The sequence below is a fragment of the Castor canadensis genome, chromosome 7 (genome assembly GCF_047511655.1).
Source record: "Castor canadensis chromosome 7, mCasCan1.hap1v2, whole genome shotgun sequence".
NCBI lineage: Eukaryota > Metazoa > Chordata > Mammalia > Rodentia > Castoridae > Castor > Castor canadensis.
In genome coordinates this window covers 158,877,221-158,897,011 of record NC_133392.1, presented here as the reverse complement: position 1 = coordinate 158,897,011, position 19,791 = coordinate 158,877,221, and the positions used below count along the sequence as shown (strand labels likewise).

At 51.5% G+C, this 19,791-nt stretch overlaps 1 protein-coding gene across 1 annotated transcript in view; it reads right to left on the bottom strand.

The window, feature by feature from the left end:
• Window positions 1–19,791, bottom strand: part of Acot7 (acyl-CoA thioesterase 7) — a 97,421-nt gene that overhangs the window by 59,343 nt on the left and 18,287 nt on the right. The window contains 2 exon segments of the mRNA XM_020166687.2: window positions 2,697–2,853; window positions 11,292–11,409. Of these exon segments, the coding sequence (XP_020022276.2) occupies window positions 2,697–2,853; window positions 11,292–11,409 (275 nt within the window).

The window sequence follows — 19,791 nt, the reverse complement described above, 5'->3', positions numbered from 1 at the left end:
CCTAAGGGGTCAGTTAAAGAGGCTGCAGGCTCCACCCTGCTCCAACTGCTCTAACACAGGCTCCCCCTGCCTGGGAACCCCAGGCACTCACTGTGGGAAAATATTTTCACTACGCTTTGACTGAGTGAATCTGACAACCTGCTTTTGGGAATAAAGATTTCGTGTTGGACTCAGCTGGAGCCAGGCTGATGAGCTGGTTTCCATGGAAACCCAAGTGGCCTGCTAGACCTAAATGAACACCACAGAGCAAAATGAGGCAAACATGCTAATTGCACGTTCTCCACCCTTTGACGAAGCTGTAGCCAGAACTGTGGTATTAACAACTCTTCTTAAATCCGAAGCGCCCCCAGCTATTCTCTGGGGCCTTGCAGTAATCACAGCCCCGTTAGCTTAATATTTTGACAGGTGCCAGAGACCAATGAGTGTCTCAAAGGAAAGGTTTGGAGGTCCTTTGCCTGGCCTGTGCTCACTCTCCAGCCACAGGATGATGGAAGGGCATATGAGGCCCCATGAACACAGAGAAAGAACCTGAAGACATTATGCCCAGTGTTGGGAATCAGCCTCGTCTGGCTGCAGCCCTGGGTGTGTCCCCTGTCCTTCCAGTCTCAGTGTTCCCATCTGTCAGAGGTCAGTCAGCCATTCAGTCAGGACTTGCTGAATGTCTACTATGTGCTGTGTGAGGTCAGGGTGGTATTAGGGTATTATGTGTACCTGGTGGCTACAAGACAGGCCTCTCAGGCCCACCTTCCAGTGGACACATGGGAAGGAGACAAACAAGGACAGAAAGGCCTGGAGGGAAATGGAGCCCACATGGGCTCAAAGTGTAGAAATAGACTACAGACCTGGAGATGAAGGAGGAAGAAGCCTGTAGTCACAGAATAAGGGAGGAAGAGTCCAGCCCTACAACAGTGGGCCCTGGGGCAAGATAACCAAGATGGGGAGAAGAGCCAAGCTCTGAAACACAGGGAAGAAGCAGAACTAGGGAGAGAAGTGAAGAAAAGGACACAGCCCCACTGAGAAAAGCTATAAACACTGGCCCTCTAAGCCTCATAAAGGGGTAACAGCCATGTTCTAGGAAGGCAAAGGTCTGTGCAGTGCCCAGCATTGTCTCTGCACCCTAAGGCAGCCTCTTTCCTCCAGGAAGTCCAGGCCCTCTTTGCCCACAATCAAAGCAGGAGAAGGCCAAGGGCTGAGGGCTGGGGACACATGGGAAGGTAGAGAGGCATCCTACAGGTGGGGAGAGAAAGGGCTGGGCTGTTAACCCCTAAGTGTGAGGGATCCTTAAAATATGTCAGGTTATGTCATTCTGGCCAAAACCCTCTGTCAGCTTCTCTCCCTCAGCCTGGAAGCCCAGCTCCTCCTGATGACCTTGTCTACACCTTCATCAGGAAGAGGCTCAGGCAGATTCTAAGTGCCCCTGACCTATGGACAAGACCTCCTCTGCCATGAGGACTCGGGGCCCTGTCTACTCTGAAAGCCTGAGAATGCCTTCCTGTTCCTGCCTCTCTCCTCATCCACACACTGTGGTGCTGTTCTGGTCACCAGGCTTCTGTGGGTTTCAGTCTCCAGCGTTCCAGAAGGATGCTTCCAAGTCAGAGACAGGAAGGCAGGCCCTGCCTACTACTTCTAATGCCAAAGACTCCCACAGTGAAGGAACTGTGGCTGCTGGCTGACAAAATGGCCGGCTACAAACAGGCATGAAGACTAAGAGGTGCCAGAGAACAGCAGTCCCCCCTCCTCTGTATAGGGCAACAGGCACCCAGTTCAGCCCAGCAGAGGAAAGAATGCCACCCTGCACCAGCCTTTCCTTAGTGATGCGCTCTCTCTTTTCCTGTACCACAACCTGAGACCAGCATCCAAGGGTCCCTCTGATGCCAGAGACACCTACTGCATCCAGGGCCCTGGCCACAGGCCATGGGCAAAGACACACTGACCACCACAACACCCCAGTGGCACTCAGACAAATTCTTCACTGCACTGTAGCTGGACTGATATAACCCATTCTAAATGCCAACCCTACCGAGGTCATCAGAGTGTTCCAGATGGATAACTGTGCTCCTGGCCCACGGAGGGACAGACCCAGAGATGGGTCTGTTAAACAGCCCTGAGCCAGCACTCAGCACGGCCAGTTCAGCCTCTACTCGGTCTGGGCTTGCAGGGAGGCCTGGAACCACAGGGACCCAGGGCGTGGGCCAGCAGGGTGTGACGAGGCCTGCCTTGCCCATCACCAGCCCAGATATAAAAAGAAGCATGAGAGTGTGTGAGAAGAAGCCTTGCTCTCCTGCAGAGCCCAGGGGGAAGAGGAGAGGGGTTTCCATGGTTACCACAGCCAAGGAGAATGTTTAGATGAACCAGAGCAAAGGTTCATCCAGCAGCTTCTATGGAAGTCTGGTTTCTGGCTAGCACAGGCAGTTTCCTCTGCAAAGCCAACATCTGCCATGCTCCAGAAGAACAAGTGGGCCACACCCTCCCCTGCCACAGAATAAGGCTCCATGGGAAGGCGGAGGGCCAGTGTGTGCATCCTACTCTGGCTGGGTGGTCTTGGGCTCACTGAGTATCCCCTAACCTGTCTATGCCCCATCTGCAAAATGCGGTAACAGAATAACCTGCATGGGGATTAGGGAGGTCATTTAGGGAACTGGTTGAGGACGAGTCAGCCCTCGGTGTACAAGCAAGGAGCACCTGAAAGTTATTACCTGTGAGGATGTTTTCGGACATCACGTTCACCTGAACTTCCACAGAGTGCTTGGAGGTATAGGTGATTTCAGCACTGACGTGAGCCACCTCGCCAATGCACATGGGCGACAGGAAGTCCGTGCGCTCCACTCGGGCCAGAGCAGCTACACAGCGCTCCTGCAAGAAACCAGAGAGGACCAGTCAGCCCAACCCAGTAAGTCCTCACCCCGAGGTGCTCCCTGTAAGCTGCCTTCCTTTGTTCTCCGCTGTGACAGTAGTGCAACTGTCAGCACACATTCCCAAGTGCGAAGGGACAGGAATGTGGAGAAGCCCAGGAACAGTCAGGAGCAGCTGCTGAGCAACTCTGAGCAGCGGTCACCAGTGGTTGTCTTCTAATTTTTCTCTAATAAATATGTATCACTTCATTACAAAATGTGGAAAAATATGTAATTACTCATGAGAAATTTGGGAAATAGAGAAAAGTAGGAAAAGGGCATCCTTTCCTTTCAAAGATAAGCAGTTATTAGGGCTGGAGATGTGGCTCAAGAGGTAGAGTGCCTGTTCTGCAAATGTGAAGCCCTAAGTTCAAACCCTAGTCCCACCCCCAGAAAGCAGTTACTCTCTGGTCTCTGGGACCTTTCCAGGCCTTTTCCTAAGAGTCAGGCTTTGATGGCTCAGTCCTTCTTTAGCATGGCTCTATTTTATAGTTTTCATCTTATGTGTACTTTCACGTTCTGACTCTTCTCACTCCACGGGGAAAACGATCTGCTGCAACACCTGTCATCAATATTCTTTAAATTATTTTTATTAGCATATATTAATTGTACAAAGGGGCTTTAATGTGATATTTCCATAGATGCATATAATGTGCTTTGATCGAATTCACCTCTTTATTACTCTTCATCCCCCCTTCAATCACTACTTTTTTATTTAAATTTTATTTTACTCCTCAAATAGATGACCATTCTCATGACTCAAAGTTTGAAAGGATCAAAGGACAACTGGTACCAGGTGTGCCTCCAGTCGCCTTGTCCCTAGCCACCCAGGAGCCCCAGTAGCCACCTCAGTCAGTTCCTGTGTGTCAGATCAGACACCAGATGGTGGACAGAGTCAGACTGCTTCACCACCCCCCCCGCCCCGTGTCCCCCTCATAGTACATTGGAGATGGTCCTATAGGTCTGTTCAGGCTGCTGTAACAAAACAACATATACTGGGTGGGTCACAAATAAGAGATTTATCTCTTACAGTTTTGTAGGCTGGAACACCCCCCCCTTGTCTCCCTCGTAGTACATTGGAGATGGTCCTATAGGTCTGTTCAGGCTGCTATAACAAAACAATATATACTGGGTGGGTCACAAATAAGAGATCTATCTCTTACAGTTTTGTAGGCTGGAAACTCAAGAACTGGTAGCTCATGCCTGTAATCCTAGCTGGAGGATTGCAACTCAAGGCTGGCCTGGGCAAAAAAGTTCACAAGACCCCATCTCAACCAATGGCTGGGCTCAGAAGCACCTGTTATTCCAGCTATACAGGAAAGCACAAATAGGAGGATCACAGTCCAGGCCAACCCAGACATAAAGAGAGACCCTATCTCAAAAATAACCATTGCAAAAAGGGCTGGCAGGGTGGCTCAAGTGGTAGAGTGCCTACCTAGCAAGTGAGAGGCCTGAGTTCAACCCCAAGTGCCACCCAAACAAACAAAAAAGGCACAAGCAGATTTGGTGTCTGATGATGGGCTGCTTCCTGGCTCATAGAGGGAACCTTCTAGGTTCCTTATGTGGCAGAAGGGGCAAGAAGACTCTCTGGTGTCGCTTATTATAAAGGCACTAAGCTGGGCATGATGGCAGAAGGTGTAACTTCAGTTCTTGGGAGGCTGAGCCAGGAAGGTCAGCCTGAGCTACACAGCAAGACCCTGTCTCAAAAACCTAAAAATATTTGTTTGCCCTATAAATGTTCTTTTTGTAGGAAAAATAAAATAAATAAATGAAAAAGCACTGAGCTTATTCATGAGAAGACCACCCTCATGACCTAATCACCTCCAACAGCTCCACCTTCTAGAACCATTTCCCTGAAGGTTAGGATTTCAACAGAGGAATATGGGGATGTCACATTCATATCACAGCAGTACCTAAAGAGCTTCCTTATTCTTTTCATGAACTTCCACTGAAATTTATTTTACTGGCCAAGTAGAAGCCTCTTCTGGTGAGATATTTGAGCCATCTCAGTTGCTGTTTGTCAACACCACTGTGATAGACCACCCTTCACAACACATCATTTTCTGCACCTGGGATTAGTCTCTCATCCAGGTGAACAAGATTTTGATATATGCTCCCAAAGCATATATACATATATACATATATATGTATATATGTATATACATATATATATATATATATATATATGTGTATATATGTATATACTTCCTGAGGAAGTCCTCAGGACTTCCTCACTGGTATTATAAATCAACTTGTCTTTCATCTCTGTTAGCAGGATGGCAGACAGACCTGCTTAGACAACGGCAACATGGGCCTTCTTTTTCCATGAGAATGTTTGGCACTTTATGACCTTCTAATTGAAACAAGCATCTTGGGACATCGGCAGCATGGGACTGAGGCCTTTGGGGCTGCCTCTGGGCTGAATGCGAGCACGGAGGCCACTGTGAGAACCTGACTGTGTCTCGACATACCTTTGACAAGGTCCAAGGACCTTGTGTGCAGAATGCAAACTGCCCAAAATCCTAGGGTGGGAGGTGACAGTCGGTCCAGCCTTGGTGTGTACACAATTTTCCCACCAGCTGCCTGCTGCCAGCTGAGGCACCAAGGCATTAGGGTTCGCCTGTCACCTGGCAAATGTGTGGATTCCTGGGCAGAGAACCTCAACCATGACTCTCCATGGCAATTCTCATCACACAGGCTAGGGACTCTGTGACAGTAGTGTCTGTCACTATAAACATGGCAGATGCAAATCTCAGCAAGAAAATTAGCTAGGTGTGAAGTTGGGGCAAGTGGAAAAAGCTCTGGAACAGCCTGCAGGGGCAGGGGTGCTTCCCACTCTGATGGACGCATGGATCGGTGCCCCTCCCACCCACTGCACTGCCTACTGCAACAGAATGGGAATGCGGAGATGCTGCCCTCAAGTTCATTTGCGTGGCTATGGCACCACCCACTGGCAGAAGCTGGAAACACAAGGGCCATGCAGACCCAAGCACGCCAGGCAACGCCACGTCTTCAAACTACCCAAGCACTGTTGGCAAACCCAGAAGCAGAATGAAGCCAAGCATTCGTCCTTGGAGAGCGGTTAAGCTAAATCCCAGTGTGGAGACGCTCACACAGACAACATGCACTTGTAAGCACTGGCGTGTTTGGACTGTAGTGGCCTTGCACTGAGGCTATCTATGCCTGAGCCACGCAGGACCAGACACTTTGCCCAGTCTGTCAGGAAACCAGCCTTACTCTGACCTCCAGTAGGGTGAGGGTCAGAGCATCTGCCCTGGGAGCCTGGGTACCAGTTGAGGAGTGGCCATAAGTAAGCAAGGCGGCACATGGAGTGTTGCCCCCAGCAGGGATGCAGTGTGAGGGGCAACACCTGATGAGGAGACACTGAGCTGAGACTCAAATGACTCAAAGTCAGGCAGGAGAGGTGGGGGAGCTACATATAGCAGCAGAGGGAAGGGCGGCAGGCCTGCAGTGGACCCAGAGGGGTCTTCTCCCTTGAACCTAGGACACAAACAGAGGACTTGAGCCAGAGGAAGATGCAGGACTCCCATCTGTGCCATCCTCAAGGATGGTCTACTCCAGCCTTCCCACAGCACCCAACAGGTCTGTCGATGGGACACCTAGGAACACCGTGTCCACCTTCTCAGGTCAGAAGGCCACTTATGAACCTTGAACCTGGTTCTCTCCTGGTTCAAAACACCAAGAACAGCAGGAACATTTGCCAGGCAGAGTCCCATCACAGCCTCCTTTCATTAGCACAAGACCCTGTAAAGAGCTGTTTTTTAATTTGGCACAAGGAGGCCCAAGAGGTAGCTGAGCTAATGTGACTATGTATATAATGAGGACAGGTAGCCAGGATCAGGGTAGCTCTGACATTACTAGGAGTGGCTGTTTCCCAGGACCTAGCACAGTGTTGGCCTGGCCAGCTTTCCAGAGCAGAGACTGGTGTGATCCAGAGGTCTACCATATGTCCTGGAGAACAGTTGCACCTTAAACAACTGCAGGTATCTCTGTTCCCCCCACTCAGATGTGTCCTGCCACTCCCTGCTTCGAGCACTTAGGAGTTAAGGCAGCCGTGAGTGCTGGAAGGAGCCATGAGTGCTCTGTATCTGCCTCAGAAGTGCCCTCTGCCATGCTCCCCCAAAGCCACTGCATCACACTGCCTGCTGGGCACAGGTGCTATGGAAAACCATGGGATTGGGCTCCTGATTGCCCTGGGGCTTCAGGCTAGGTCAGCTTCAGAAAGAGAGTCCCAAAAAAATAGTCCTGGGTCCTGGGTTCAAATTCCAGCTCTGCCACTTACTAGCTCTGCAGCTTTGGGCAGCAGCACAATCTCTCTGTCTCCATTTCTTCATAAATACAGACAACAAATGGCACCTGTGAGCTACTTTGAGGATTTGAGTGGACACAATGTGGAGAGAACTTCGTGCTTATGAAATGCCCAAGAGAGGGGGCATCTGTCTCTCTCAGACATATGGGGATTAGATGTGTTAACAACTGTGAACCAGGTCTGCAACCAGGAAGCCCAGAAAGGGCTAGTATCACTGTATCACTGCAGTCTCACAAGTCCCTGGGCTCCTATGGCCCCTGAGGCTGGTGGCAGCTCAGATGACACAACTCTGTGTGCCCTTTGGAAACCATGGATTTCTCTGGGCCTCTGTTTCCTCACCTGTAAGAAGGAACAATGCTCTTCTCTGCCTCCACCCCTGCCCCCAGCTGATGGAAAGATTACACCAGAGTAGGAAGAACAAGTGCATGGGTGTTGGCAGTTAGGAGATCTCGTTAAACATGAGCTCTCTGTAGAATGACCATCCAGACCAGTTTCAAGTACTAAGTGAACATCCACCAGGAGCCCATAGCATATACCCAGGCCCCAGTCCAGATTCGGAGCATCCAGTGGGATGAGGGAAGGGCCCTTCAGCTATCTGAGAAAGAGGAGCTCAGGCAGGAAGAAGAGCCCCAAGAGGTAAGACCCACCACCTGCCTCCTCAGGCGGCACTGTTTCCTCACCTGTGCAATGGAGATAAGAGTCACAATGTTTCCTCACCTCCTAAGGACTACATGAGACAAGCTCAAAATACTAAGTGTTTACCGAAGGCTGTGATAAACCCTACCATTATCATTGTCAGTTACCCACCTGTCCTCCCCAACACTCCTCTTCCTTCCTTCCCCAGTCCTGGGAGCTTTTTATTACAAGACCATTGTCTCTTATCAGGCCTGCCTGGGACCCTTACTGTCGTTCTCCAGAAGGGTCTACCAGAGGCTCCCCACTGGAGCTCAAGCCCATCCTCCCTGCAGCCACCAGAGGGCACTCTCTGACATGCAGGGTTGTGGCAGAGCTCCAAGGACGGCCCTGTCTACAAAGCAAAGTCACCTTCACAAGGCGGTCCCAGCCAACCCGTTCCCACTCAACCACCATGCCAAGGCCCCCACATCCACCCTGCACATATTGCCGTGGCGTGGTTCATTCTATACACACACACACACACACACACACACACACACACAGTCTTTACCTCACTGGAAGACAGGTAGCTCGCAGCTCAGGGAAATGCCTGTGTTGATGTCTGTGTCCATGTATTAAAATCCTTACCTCCAAGGTGATGGTATTAGGAAGGAGGGCCTTTGGATAGTGACTACATCATGAGGGTGAAGGCCTCATGAATGACGTCTGCATCCTTATAAAAGGGATCCTAGAGAGGTCCTCATGGCTTTCACCCATGTGAGGACAGAGCAAGATGCCACCTGTGAACCAAGGAGCAGACCCCTCACCTAACACTAAATTTGTTGATGCCTTGATGTTGGGCTTTCCAGTCTCCAGGACTGTGAAAGATCAATTTCTGCTGCTCCTAAGCAACCCTACATACCTTTATCTAGGCATACCCAGAGACATACCACAACAGAGCAGGTAACGGGGTTCTCTGGTTTCCCAGTGCATACAGAAGTTGTGTTGACACTATACTGTAGGCTATTAAGATGCAATCACAGAACATCTAAAAACCACAGGCACACCTTAGTGAAAAAGTGGCTCATTGTTAAAAATGGTAAGAACCACCAAGGCCTTCTGCAAGCCATCATCCTGTGGCTGACGCCCCTGCATGTGCCTGTACTGCTGGCTACAGGCTGACCAGGGAGGTAGTTGTTGCTGGATGGCGCAGCTGTGGTGATTTCTTAAGGTGGGATAACAGTGAAGACTGTCATACCGGCTTTTCCTTTTTACTCACAGTAAAACTGCTTTCCAAATTGGAGTCAAAACTCTCAAACCCTGCCACTGCTTTACCAACTCTTCTGGAATATTCTAAACCTTTTGTTGTCATCCAACAGTGTTCACAGCATCTTCAGCAGATGTGGATTCCACCTGAAGAAACCATTTTCTTTACTCATCGATGAGCAACTCCTCATCATTAAAATGTCACCATGGGATGATAGGGAGTCAGTCACATCACCAGGCTCCACTTTTAACCCCCGTCTTCTTGCTGCTCCCACGAGGTCAGCAGTTCCTTCCTTCACTGAGGTCTTGAACCCCAAAGGCATCCATGGGGGCGAGAATCAACTTCTACAGAGCTCCTGTAAATGTTGGTATTTTGATCTCCTCCCACAAATCCTGAGCGCCCTTAAGGGCATCTAGAACGATGAATCCCTTCCAGAAGGTTTCAGTTTACTTTGCCCACATCAAACAGAGCACTCATTATCTGTGGCATCTCTAACTTTATAAGATGCATTTCTTAATAAGACTTCTATCTGGGCCACTGAAACCTTCTGCAGATCCTCAATAAAGCTGTTTGGCTTTCTTGATTTTCCTGTGTTCACTGGGATAGCCCCTCTCATTCCCTTCAAGAACTCTACCTTTGCATTCACAACTTGGCTTAGCTTTCAGTCTGTCTCAGCTTTCAACATGCCTTCCTCATAAAGCTTCACCATATCTAGCATTTAGTGACATAAAGTGACAGATAAGAGATTCTTCCTTTCAGCTGAACACTTAAAAGAGACCACTGTGGTTATTTATTGCCTTAATTTCAATCTGTGTGTCTCAAGGAATAGAGAGGCCTGAAGAAAAGGAATGTAGACAGGGAATAGTCGGTGGAGCAGTCAGAACATACACACCATTCATTCACTAAGTTCCTCCATTTCTATGAGTGTGGTTCATGGTGCCCCAAAACAATTACAAAAGTAATATCAAAGATCACTGCTCAGGACAAGGGTGTAGCTCAGTGGTAGGTAGAGCACTTGCCTAAGCATGCACAAGGCCCAGAGTTCAATCCCCAGCACAGGAGGCAAAACAAGAAATCATCACTGAACATACAGCTCACAATAGCTATAGTAAGAGTGACAAATACATATTCTGTCTTTTAAAACTGGTGCCAATAGGCTTGCTCAATGCAAAGTTGCCACAAACCTTTTGTAACAATTGTAAAAAGCACAGTATCTGCAAAGCGCAATAAGCAAAACAAGGCACGCCTGTTTTGTTACAGCAGCCTGCATGGGCTAGGCCAGCCTCTCACTTCCTCCATCTTGCCAGCCTGGCCCAGTCAGAATTAATGGTCCTCCTCTGAGTCCCATCTCTGACTTCACTTCCACAGAGACTTGATAGAGTGAGTGGGGCTCGTGCCTGTCTCAGCCCACAGCGGGGTCCTATGTATCTTTCTCCTCTCTGAGTGAAGTAGTCTCCCTCCTCTCTGCCCAGAGAAGTGCAGCAGGTGTGTTACCTGAGGCCCAAGCACACAAGTGTGCACTCCCTGCAGGGCCGCCTCTGTGCCTGCCTAACATGTAGCTGCTGCAGCAAGACTAAGTCCTTTCCCTCGCCTCCCTACCTGGCCTTCAGGGGAAATGGCTGAAGTGGCCCTGAGGCTCTAAAGCCAGAGAGACCCCTCCCCCACTCCATCCTGGCTACACGACCACCTTCCACTGCACAGCTCCAGGACTAGGAAGCAGCTAAGGCACAGAGCCACAGTATTTGTCCACAGTCACCAGAGTTTGGTCAGGGGCAGAAGTGGGAGCCAGGCCCAGGGCTGTCTGATATCCATAGTTCAACTCTTAGCATCACAACAAACTTCTTCCCCACAGGCGTAGTATACATCTGACTGCAATCTAGCCCATGGATCAAGACATGGCCCTGGGTGGGCTGGGGCTGTGAGGGTATCTGTCATGAGAGGGCCTTTCAGCCAGCTGGCAGCTGTGTCAGAAGCATTGCCTTGCTGGGGCTAAAGCCAAATTTTATTCTCAGGAGCCCCACGCAGAGCTGACTGGGAAAGAACCTTCAGAAGTCCTGAGGCCAGGCAGGCACGGGAAAGGGAGGCTCCAGTTCTGAGCTCCACAGGACCCCACGCTGGCATGGCCTTTGGGGGTCTAGAATCTTCTTCACTACCCCAGCCCGGGCAGGGCCAGGGCCCAGGTGCTTACCCCATCCTGGCTGTTACAGTGCCGGGTGCTGATGATGGCTCCCGCCTCCTCAATCATCTTCAGGATTGTTCCTCCGTGGACATTACCAGCCACATTGGCATCATCTGGCCGCATGATCCTAGAGCAGGTGAGAGAAGTGAGATGAGGCCTCTGGGAAAGGACCCAGTGACCCCCCAAGGAAGGGAGTGGGTCCACCAAAGCACTTGCTGGCTCCCAGAGGAAGGAAAAGAACTTTCTGTACAAATGGGCTCCTCCTAAATGGTGCATTTATCAGGGCTGGGTGCTAATCTGACATACCACAAAAGGGGTTTTATGGTCCTCTTTTCACAGGGTACAGAGCAGGAAGACTTTCCCCTCCTGAAGCCACAAGTATTGGCCTGTCAGTGGGGAGAACCCTGCCCTGGCCAGCAAGGGTTGATAGCATCAGCAAACACAGAAGGCACATCAGCTAGCTGCTGGGGTCCCCAGACAGCATGTACCAGGCTCAATGACTTTCCAGGCTGACCTGTAAGGGACCAGCAATCCCTGAGTCCCAAAGGAGTTCAGTGGCAGCAGCTGTTCTGAGAACTGAACACATGTCACAGCTTCAAGATCTTGGGACCCTGTTGGCAAGGGACAGCTAGCTCCCTCCCCCATCTAGGTGGGGAGATCCTCAAGGAACCCAAGGTAGTACCCAGGCCAGGAATAAAGTTGAGAGCTCCCCAAGCTCAGGGAGAATGGAAACACCACCTCACTTTCCCAGAGGAGAGGCCTCATCCTTGCTATGGGTGAGCCACCAGCCACACAAAAGCTCCACGAAATCTCTGGAATGCCAACAAGCCAGCTTGGTGCTCTTACCATGGGCAGTCCAAGAGAGCTTGGCAAGGCTCACACCTGTAATCCTAGCTACTCAGGAGGCAGAGATCAGGAGGATCAAGGTTCAAAGCCAGCCCTAAGCAAATAGTTCAGGAGACTCTATCTCAAAAAATACTCAACACAAAAATAGGGCTGGCACAGAGTGGTCTAGCAAGCACAAGGCCCTGAGTTCAAGCCCCAGAACAACTAAAAAATTTTAAAAATAAAAATATGTTAGTGTTTTTAAAAATTGAGTTTATGTTATTATGGGTTTTGAGACTTTTAAGCTTGAGTTAAAAGGAAGCCAATTACAAATCAACTATCTCCTGTGTACCTGTTTGCAACTCAGCAGGAAGGGCACTTCACTCACTAGCTTGTCCTGTTGGGGCACAGGACAAGGCTAAGGCTGAGTAAGGAGAACAGAGCCCCACTTGGTTCAAGAGCAGAAAGGAATACTGGTCCCCATCCTTCCCTAGAAGCACCACAGCTGCCCTTGGAGCACCCTGGTTACCTCTGCAAGCCTTGCTTTGCCTGTCTGAAAAATGGGGCTGAAGACACCAGGTTGGTCCACAGTGATATTGCCAGGCCAAAAAGAGGAAGCACACAGCAATGTCACACAGCTGAGGAAAGGAATCCTTGGGCACAGAGGGAGGGAACAATCAGGGTGGCCTTTGCAATCAGAGGCCAAGGGTAGTGACTGAGGCTGAAGCAGAACCTGGAGGCACCCGAAGAACCAAGGGTTTAAAGTGAAGTGCTGACTACCCACCCCAAGGACCCCACAACACTACTGAAATCCTGCTGCCCACCCCAGGGACCCAGCATGGGGTGCTGTCTGCATGGGAGTAAGCAACCACACAACAAGCAGCATGCCTGCCCATTCCACCCCAGCTACCTCCGGCCACCCCTGGGGTACTGCACCAAGGACTTTCCCTAACTCCCCAGGCCAAATGGCCACCCAAAAACATGGCCTCAACAGTTCTTGACTGCTCCAGCAGTCAAGGCACAAACCTCTCCCAAAGGACCTCCTTCCTGATGGGACCACATGAAATGAAAGCCCAGCTCACTCAGCCCTTCCCCAATCAGACACCTACTCCAGCCGGTGGCAGACAGCAGACAAGTGTGTGAGGACCAAGGGAGCCAGAACATGCAGGCCCCTGTTTCTACTTTCATTTCCTCAGTTTTAGTAAAGACATGGGTATGAAAAGTGTTTCACATTCCCTTGCTATCAACAAAGAAAAAAAAGAGAACAGACCGGCATTGGTGGCTCACGCTGATGATAATCCTAGCTACTCAGGAGGCAGAGATCAGGAGAAATCAAGCATCAGGGAAGGGGAAGGGGAAGGAAGAAAGAAAGAGAGAGAGAGAAGGGAGGGAGAAAGGCAGGAAGGAAGGAAGGAGGGAGGGAAGGAGGAAGGAAGAAAGGAAGGAGGAAGGGAGGGAGGGAGGGGGAGGAGAAAAGCAGGAAGGAAGGAAGGAGGGAAGGAAATCCCAGTAGAGCAAGCACAACACCAGGAGGTGACAAAGACACTGGACCACTGCTCATGCCCTTGAGCTGGGGAAGCCTGTAGGAACGTGCATCCAGCATGCAAAGCTCCCAGATGTTCAAGAGAAGCTGGAGGTCCCAAGTTCAATGCAAAATCTCATATTTGAAGGGTGGCGCCTAAATGGCACATTCAACACCACAGGGGCCAATGCAGGCAAACAGCCAGAACCCAGCCTGGGCCTGACCCATAAAGCCAAGGGTCAATGGGTTACTCCTCCCAGTAACCCATGCCAATCCTGTACTCCCTGCCCCTTCACTGAGCCCAGAAATGTCAAGAAAATGCAGACAGTAAGCCCAGGGAAGACTCCTCCTGCGTGACCACCTCCTCGCCTCACCCTGGCTAGGCATCACCATCCTCTACAAGCTGCCCTGGCAGCCAGCAGTGGAAAGAGTTGCTGACTTACCCACAACCCTGCCCTTTTCCGTGCCAACTACTCCTGTCCCATATCAAAATCATGGAATAAACAGGCCGGGCTAGTGCCGGAGGCTAACCCACAAGGACATAACCTCCCTCTGCAGTGTACCTTCTGGCATGAGCAACAGGTTGATGACAAGGGCTCTCAGGAAGCTGAGCAAACATGAGCCACCTCCAGACCCTGGGAAAACTTCCCAGTAGAAGAGACACCTTGACCACAATCCTGGAGGGTGAGCCAGGGGCAGAGAGCAGACAAATGTTCTAAGAGGATGGGGCATTTCAAGGAGAAACCCCATCCCAAGACCAAGAGAGAGTTCCAGAAACAGAAAGCAAACTCACAGAGCTGGCGTGTGGCCCACACGGGGCTGAAGATAAAATGGTTGCAGGACAGAGACCCTACCCTGGCTGGGCCAGAATCTGGACTCCATTATGGAAGGAGATGCCCTCAGGAGACACTGGAGCAGGGGGTTACACACACTTGCATGGATGCCTGGGGGAAGAGCACCCCAGCTTCTGCACTAAGCCCAGGTCCTGACTTGCTGTTCACAGGCTGCCCCAAGGGAGACTCATCCTAAGTAGGAATCTGGTGACCACTGCTTAGACCCTCCAGGACAACTTCCTGACTACAGAATAAGGACTGTCTCCTTGTGAAGCATCTGAAACCCTCAGGGATCCAGAACTTTCCGCACTGGAATTCCACTGCCCTATGGAGCTTCATGCTGCATATTCCCAGCCACCACTGTTCACTGAGCACACCTGGCTTTCCCATCCATTCAGGAATATCTGAAACAAAGAGGACCACCTCTGAATGGGCAGCATAAGCAATATAACCTCATGGAGGGTGATAAGCATCACCTATCAAAATCCCAAGTGCACAGTTGTGTCCAGGCCAAGGAAATTTCCCTACATGTGACTCATACAAGGAAACAAAGCAAGATCAAAGTTACTTATGCAAAGTTTCTGTGCAGAAGACCATCCGTAATAAAAGAAAAATGAAAAAAAAAAAAAAAAAGAAAAAAAAAAAAGAAGACCATCCAGCTCCTCAGTATCCCTCTCATCCCTGACTAAGGACAGAAAAGTTAAGTTTATACCCACACAACGGACTGTCGCTCAGTTTTGGCCAAGGAGCAAGAATATTTTGAGATTCTGTTAGGTTAAAAAAAAGAGTGACAGGAAACAATGGGAGTGCCTCAATGGATTAGTCCATTGATGAAGGCAGAGTCCTCATGATTCAATCAGTTCCCAAAGGCTGACCTTTGAACACTGCTTACATCTTATATCAGGAACCAAGGCTTGAATACATGAGGTTTCGAGGGGACACTTCATGTCCAAACCATCTACAGGTTGGGCCCTAATCCAGTGGCTGATGCCCTCATAAGAACAGGGAAACGTGGCATGATGACACACAGGGAAAAGGCCACATGAAGATGGAGGCAGAGACAGGAGTGATGCAGCCACAAGTCAAAGAACGCTAGGGCTTGCCAGAACTGGAGAAAGCAGGAAGGCTCCTCTCCTAGAGCCTTCAGAGGGAGCACAGCCTGGTTGACACCTGGATTTCAGACGGCCTCTAGATTATGAAGATAAATTTGTTATTTTAAGCCACCTTGTTTGTGGTCTTTTGTACAGCAGCTCCCTGCCGGAGGCCTTTACTCCACCTGCAGTAGCAGCAATAACAGCACAGAGATGCAGGGGCTGCAGCCTTGATTCCTGGCTCAGCTCCCTTAGCCCCAGGCTCAGCCAGGCCAGGCCAGGCTCCTGTACAGCCATCCTGGCAACAGCCCAGGGGGTGGCCCCTGCCTGTCCCTCCCACACCCTGATGAGAGTGTAGCAAGTATCTTTGACTCTGCCTCGAAAATGTCAGTGCTAAAATTAAAACATTGCTGTGTGAAAACCATGGCAACTAGGGGTGGGGCCCGCCTGGCTTCCTCTACTCAATAGTGAAAGCTGAAATAACTGAAGCAGGAGGTGCCTGCACCAAGCCAGTCAGGTTGATGTGGCAGACAGAGTCCTCTCAAGGTTTCCCTGTACCCGAAGTCAGGCAGAACCCCTGGGCCTGCTGCCATGGTTGGACACCACACAGATCCAGGCTGGAAGCAAACTGGGCCTCTCCTTTCTGAAGAACTCAAACTGGAGGCCCCAGCAGACACTCCAAGGACAAGGCCAGGATACCGCAGTGTGCGCCCTGGTCACCGCAGTGGGAGATGGTCAGATTGCCCCTCCCTGTGGAGCTGCAGGTACTGTCAGGTGGGCACAACATAGTCTGGAAGCCTCATGCGGGCCCGGTAGACACTTGGAGCCTCTGAGGAGGCAGCTGCTTTGTCAGAAGTGTCTGGGGGACAGGGATGTTACTCCGTGGGGAAACAGCTGAGGGTTGCAGGAGGTAGGGGCTTCACACCCAGCAGCCTCAAGGACAAAGCAGCATGTAGTCAACCACAGGACCCTGAGGGCCAGGGTCAGACACATGTGAGCAACCAGTCTTTCTGTGGAAGCTCTGCCAAATCAAAGAGTATGCAGCAATGTTACCTTCCTCAGTTTGCTGCCCAAAAAGCTTCCAGTAATGTCCCTTCAATCCTTAGAGACCCTACTACATCCCCCACAAGAGCGGCCAAGAAACAGTTCTGGGGGCACTACCATGTCCCATAGGAAAATGGAGGCACTGAGAACTCACACCCAAGCTCCTGGCCTCACGCTTTTGTTGGGCAGGGAACAGACCAGAGAACATGTGGCCCTCAGGCCAGCACCCACTAATCACATGAAGCCAAGTCTGGCAGAGGTAGGTGAGAAACACAGCAGCACTTGGCAAACCAAAGAGCACACCAGAGCCACGAGAAGGGAAGGAAGGACAGAGCTAGAGGAGGCTACCACATCCTGGGGGCTCAAGCTGGGAGGCTCTGACCCTTATCAGAGCCTACCAGCTCATGAGGGCTGGACTTCCTGTCCCAGCTTTGGGGGCCACCTGATGCCCAGTCAATAAGCACATGGCCAAGTGGGTACCTCAGCTGGCCTTCCTGGTCACATAAAGCCAAACAGATGCCAGGCCCAGGGGATACAATGCTTACCCACCCCTCTCCTCCAAGTGTCCCCAGATACACAATCTGCCCACAGTGGCTCCCACACAGCCTGGTTGGGGCTGCAATGGGCAATACCTGCTCAGCTGGGAAGCCATGGTGACTGGCATGTCTGGGGCTCAGGTCCAGAGTGACAGAACGAGGCAGGGGCCAGAGGCAATCAGTATCACACGGCCACTTACCCTTCCCTGCCGCACAGGCCTAGCTCAGCCCTGCATGACCCAGGGCCGTCACAGTTCCCCACAGGCCAGGCCAGGCTGGGGAGGGAGCATCCTGTCTGGCTTCCTGGGCTGCCCAATCTAAACAGGAAGAGGCTGCATCTACCAAAGCTGGTCGTCATGGAAACCTTGTTTTATACATCATTACAACTGAAGTAATTCTGTGAACCCTTCCGGCTGTCATGCCAGGAAAGCAGGAGGCAGAGGTACTATCACTGAGTGGCCTTCAGACAGCTGGAGGTTCTGCCATCCCCAACAGGGCAAACTTCTCACTCCAACCCTTCTCAGCCAAGGCCAGCCCTAGCCTGGTCCTGTCACCAGCCATCTAGAGCCCTTGAATCACAGAAAGAAGAGGAAGGTCACAGGCCAGACCCCTGAGATCTAAGCTTGCGCCCTGCTGAAACTAAAACCTGTCCAAGGGCCCAGGTCCTGGGAGATAGCTGGAAGTAGGCAGGTGTCTGGTCCCCACTCGCCTCTACCACGAGGAGCTGTAGTTCTTTTCGCAGGCTCAATAATCCTATTCCCCTTCTCCAGCCTCATGCTCCCAACTGCCCCAAGAGCCCCTCAATGTCCCCACCCCAGCCTGCACTTCTCTCTTCACTCCACTTCCTCCTACACTGGGTGTTAGGAAGGAAGATGTCAAAGAAGCACAATGGTCCAGAGGCAGGTGTAACAGCCAGGCCCTGAGGAACAGGCCAGACCTCTCTACAACCTAGCCCCAAAGCAACCCCAGCAGGCTGCTTTCTCTGGAATCCTGCAACAAGCAACTGAAACAGAAACTCCTGCCAGAGTTGCACTGGGCACAGAACAGGCTCAACAAGGTGGGGCGGAGCCAGGCCAGATGGAGGAGTACACCTGAGGCCACTCAGGAGCATCCTTCCCAAACAGGCCTCCTGACTGGGCCGCAGGTCTAGAGGCTAGCCTCACACACCTGCTGTCAAAAGGGGAAGTTAGGTCAGAATGCCAATAAGCTCAGACCAGCAGTCACTCCTGCTCAAGCAGACAGTCCCTTATCACAGGCCCCACTTCCACTTCAGTGCTTCTCACCACCAGCACTTCCTAATGCAATGACTCTTCTGACAAAAGCAGTCTAGGTTAATTATTACTAAAAGCACAAGTGCCTTTGCTGCAAACCCTCTCACTTGAAGAGGAAGGAAGAAAATTCTAGACTGGCGAACACCACAAGCACCATGTTCTACAAGAAGGGAGTGCTGCCCCAGCCCCAGCCCCGCTGGCCCTCCTGGCCAGAATGGAAAGTGACAGCTGCCCCAGACTCTGTCAGTCCAGGGATGCGACACACATGGAAACCAGAGACAGGGAATTCTAAAGGGGTCCCCACTGCACCCAAGACATTGCCCTAGGCTGAGTCTGCTGTGTGGGAAGAGCCTTCTCCACCCCCACAGGCTGACAAAGGCCCCTGCATGGGACAGTGAGTCTCCTCAGCCTTTGACTGACATCACTTCATCTTGAATACAAATGCCTCCATTTGCTGGAAGCCTGGTGGGCCCCTGCACTGTCCTGCTCACTAGTGCCCCAGCACCTGGCTCTGTGCTGGATATGGGGCAAAGCACTTCGTATGTGTCAAATCAGAAAGTGAGAGAGTGAGCACCGGGAGAGGAGAGGGGGCAAAGCCCTCGTGCGTGTGGAGCCCACACTATGTGCTCCAACCAGGACAGGGTGCCCTCCGGTCATCTCAGTGCAGGATCTTCCTGCACCTGGTAAGCAGCAAGGCTGGGCAACCCTTTCCCCCTAGTCCCATCTACACCAAGAAACCAAAAGCGCTGCTTCCATAAAACTCAGCCCAAGGAGCAGCCCACAGTCCCCAGGCTCCCCTCAAGGACTGGGGAGCACCCTGCAGACCTTGAGCTCCCCTTCAAGGTCCAGGAAACACCCCACAGACCCTGGCCCAAAAGGACTCTGGGCCTTCCAGGGCCACAGGCTGAGTCCAGTCAAGTTCATCTCTTTCCTTCAAGTTGGAGGAAAGCCCCCCCCGCCACCCCAGGCCACAGGGTGCCCATCCCAGCCACAGAGCACCACAAGCTCTGGAAGCCACAGCTCTGCCCACCTGTGCACATAGAGTAGGTCTTCCCCCAGCACATCTCCACCACCCCACCATCCTATAGTTCCTCTTAGCTCAACTCACTGCTTGACCTTCTCCCCAAGACAGGCCTCACTGACTCCCTTCCTGAGAACCTGGAGGGATAAGCCTCGCCACAGCATAAGCATGGTCTTCCTTGGTCCCTGCTGGCCCCGGCCAAAGCTGCAGCCAAATGGAACTCGGGGAACAGCCTAGGCCCCCAGTGCTTGCCCTTTGGACTTAGGCCCATCCCTCCAGGCAGGCATTGCCACCTTCCTAAGCAACCCTGGCTTCCCCACCACCTGGCCTAGGGCACTACCCACCCCAAAGGAGCAAGGAGCATAC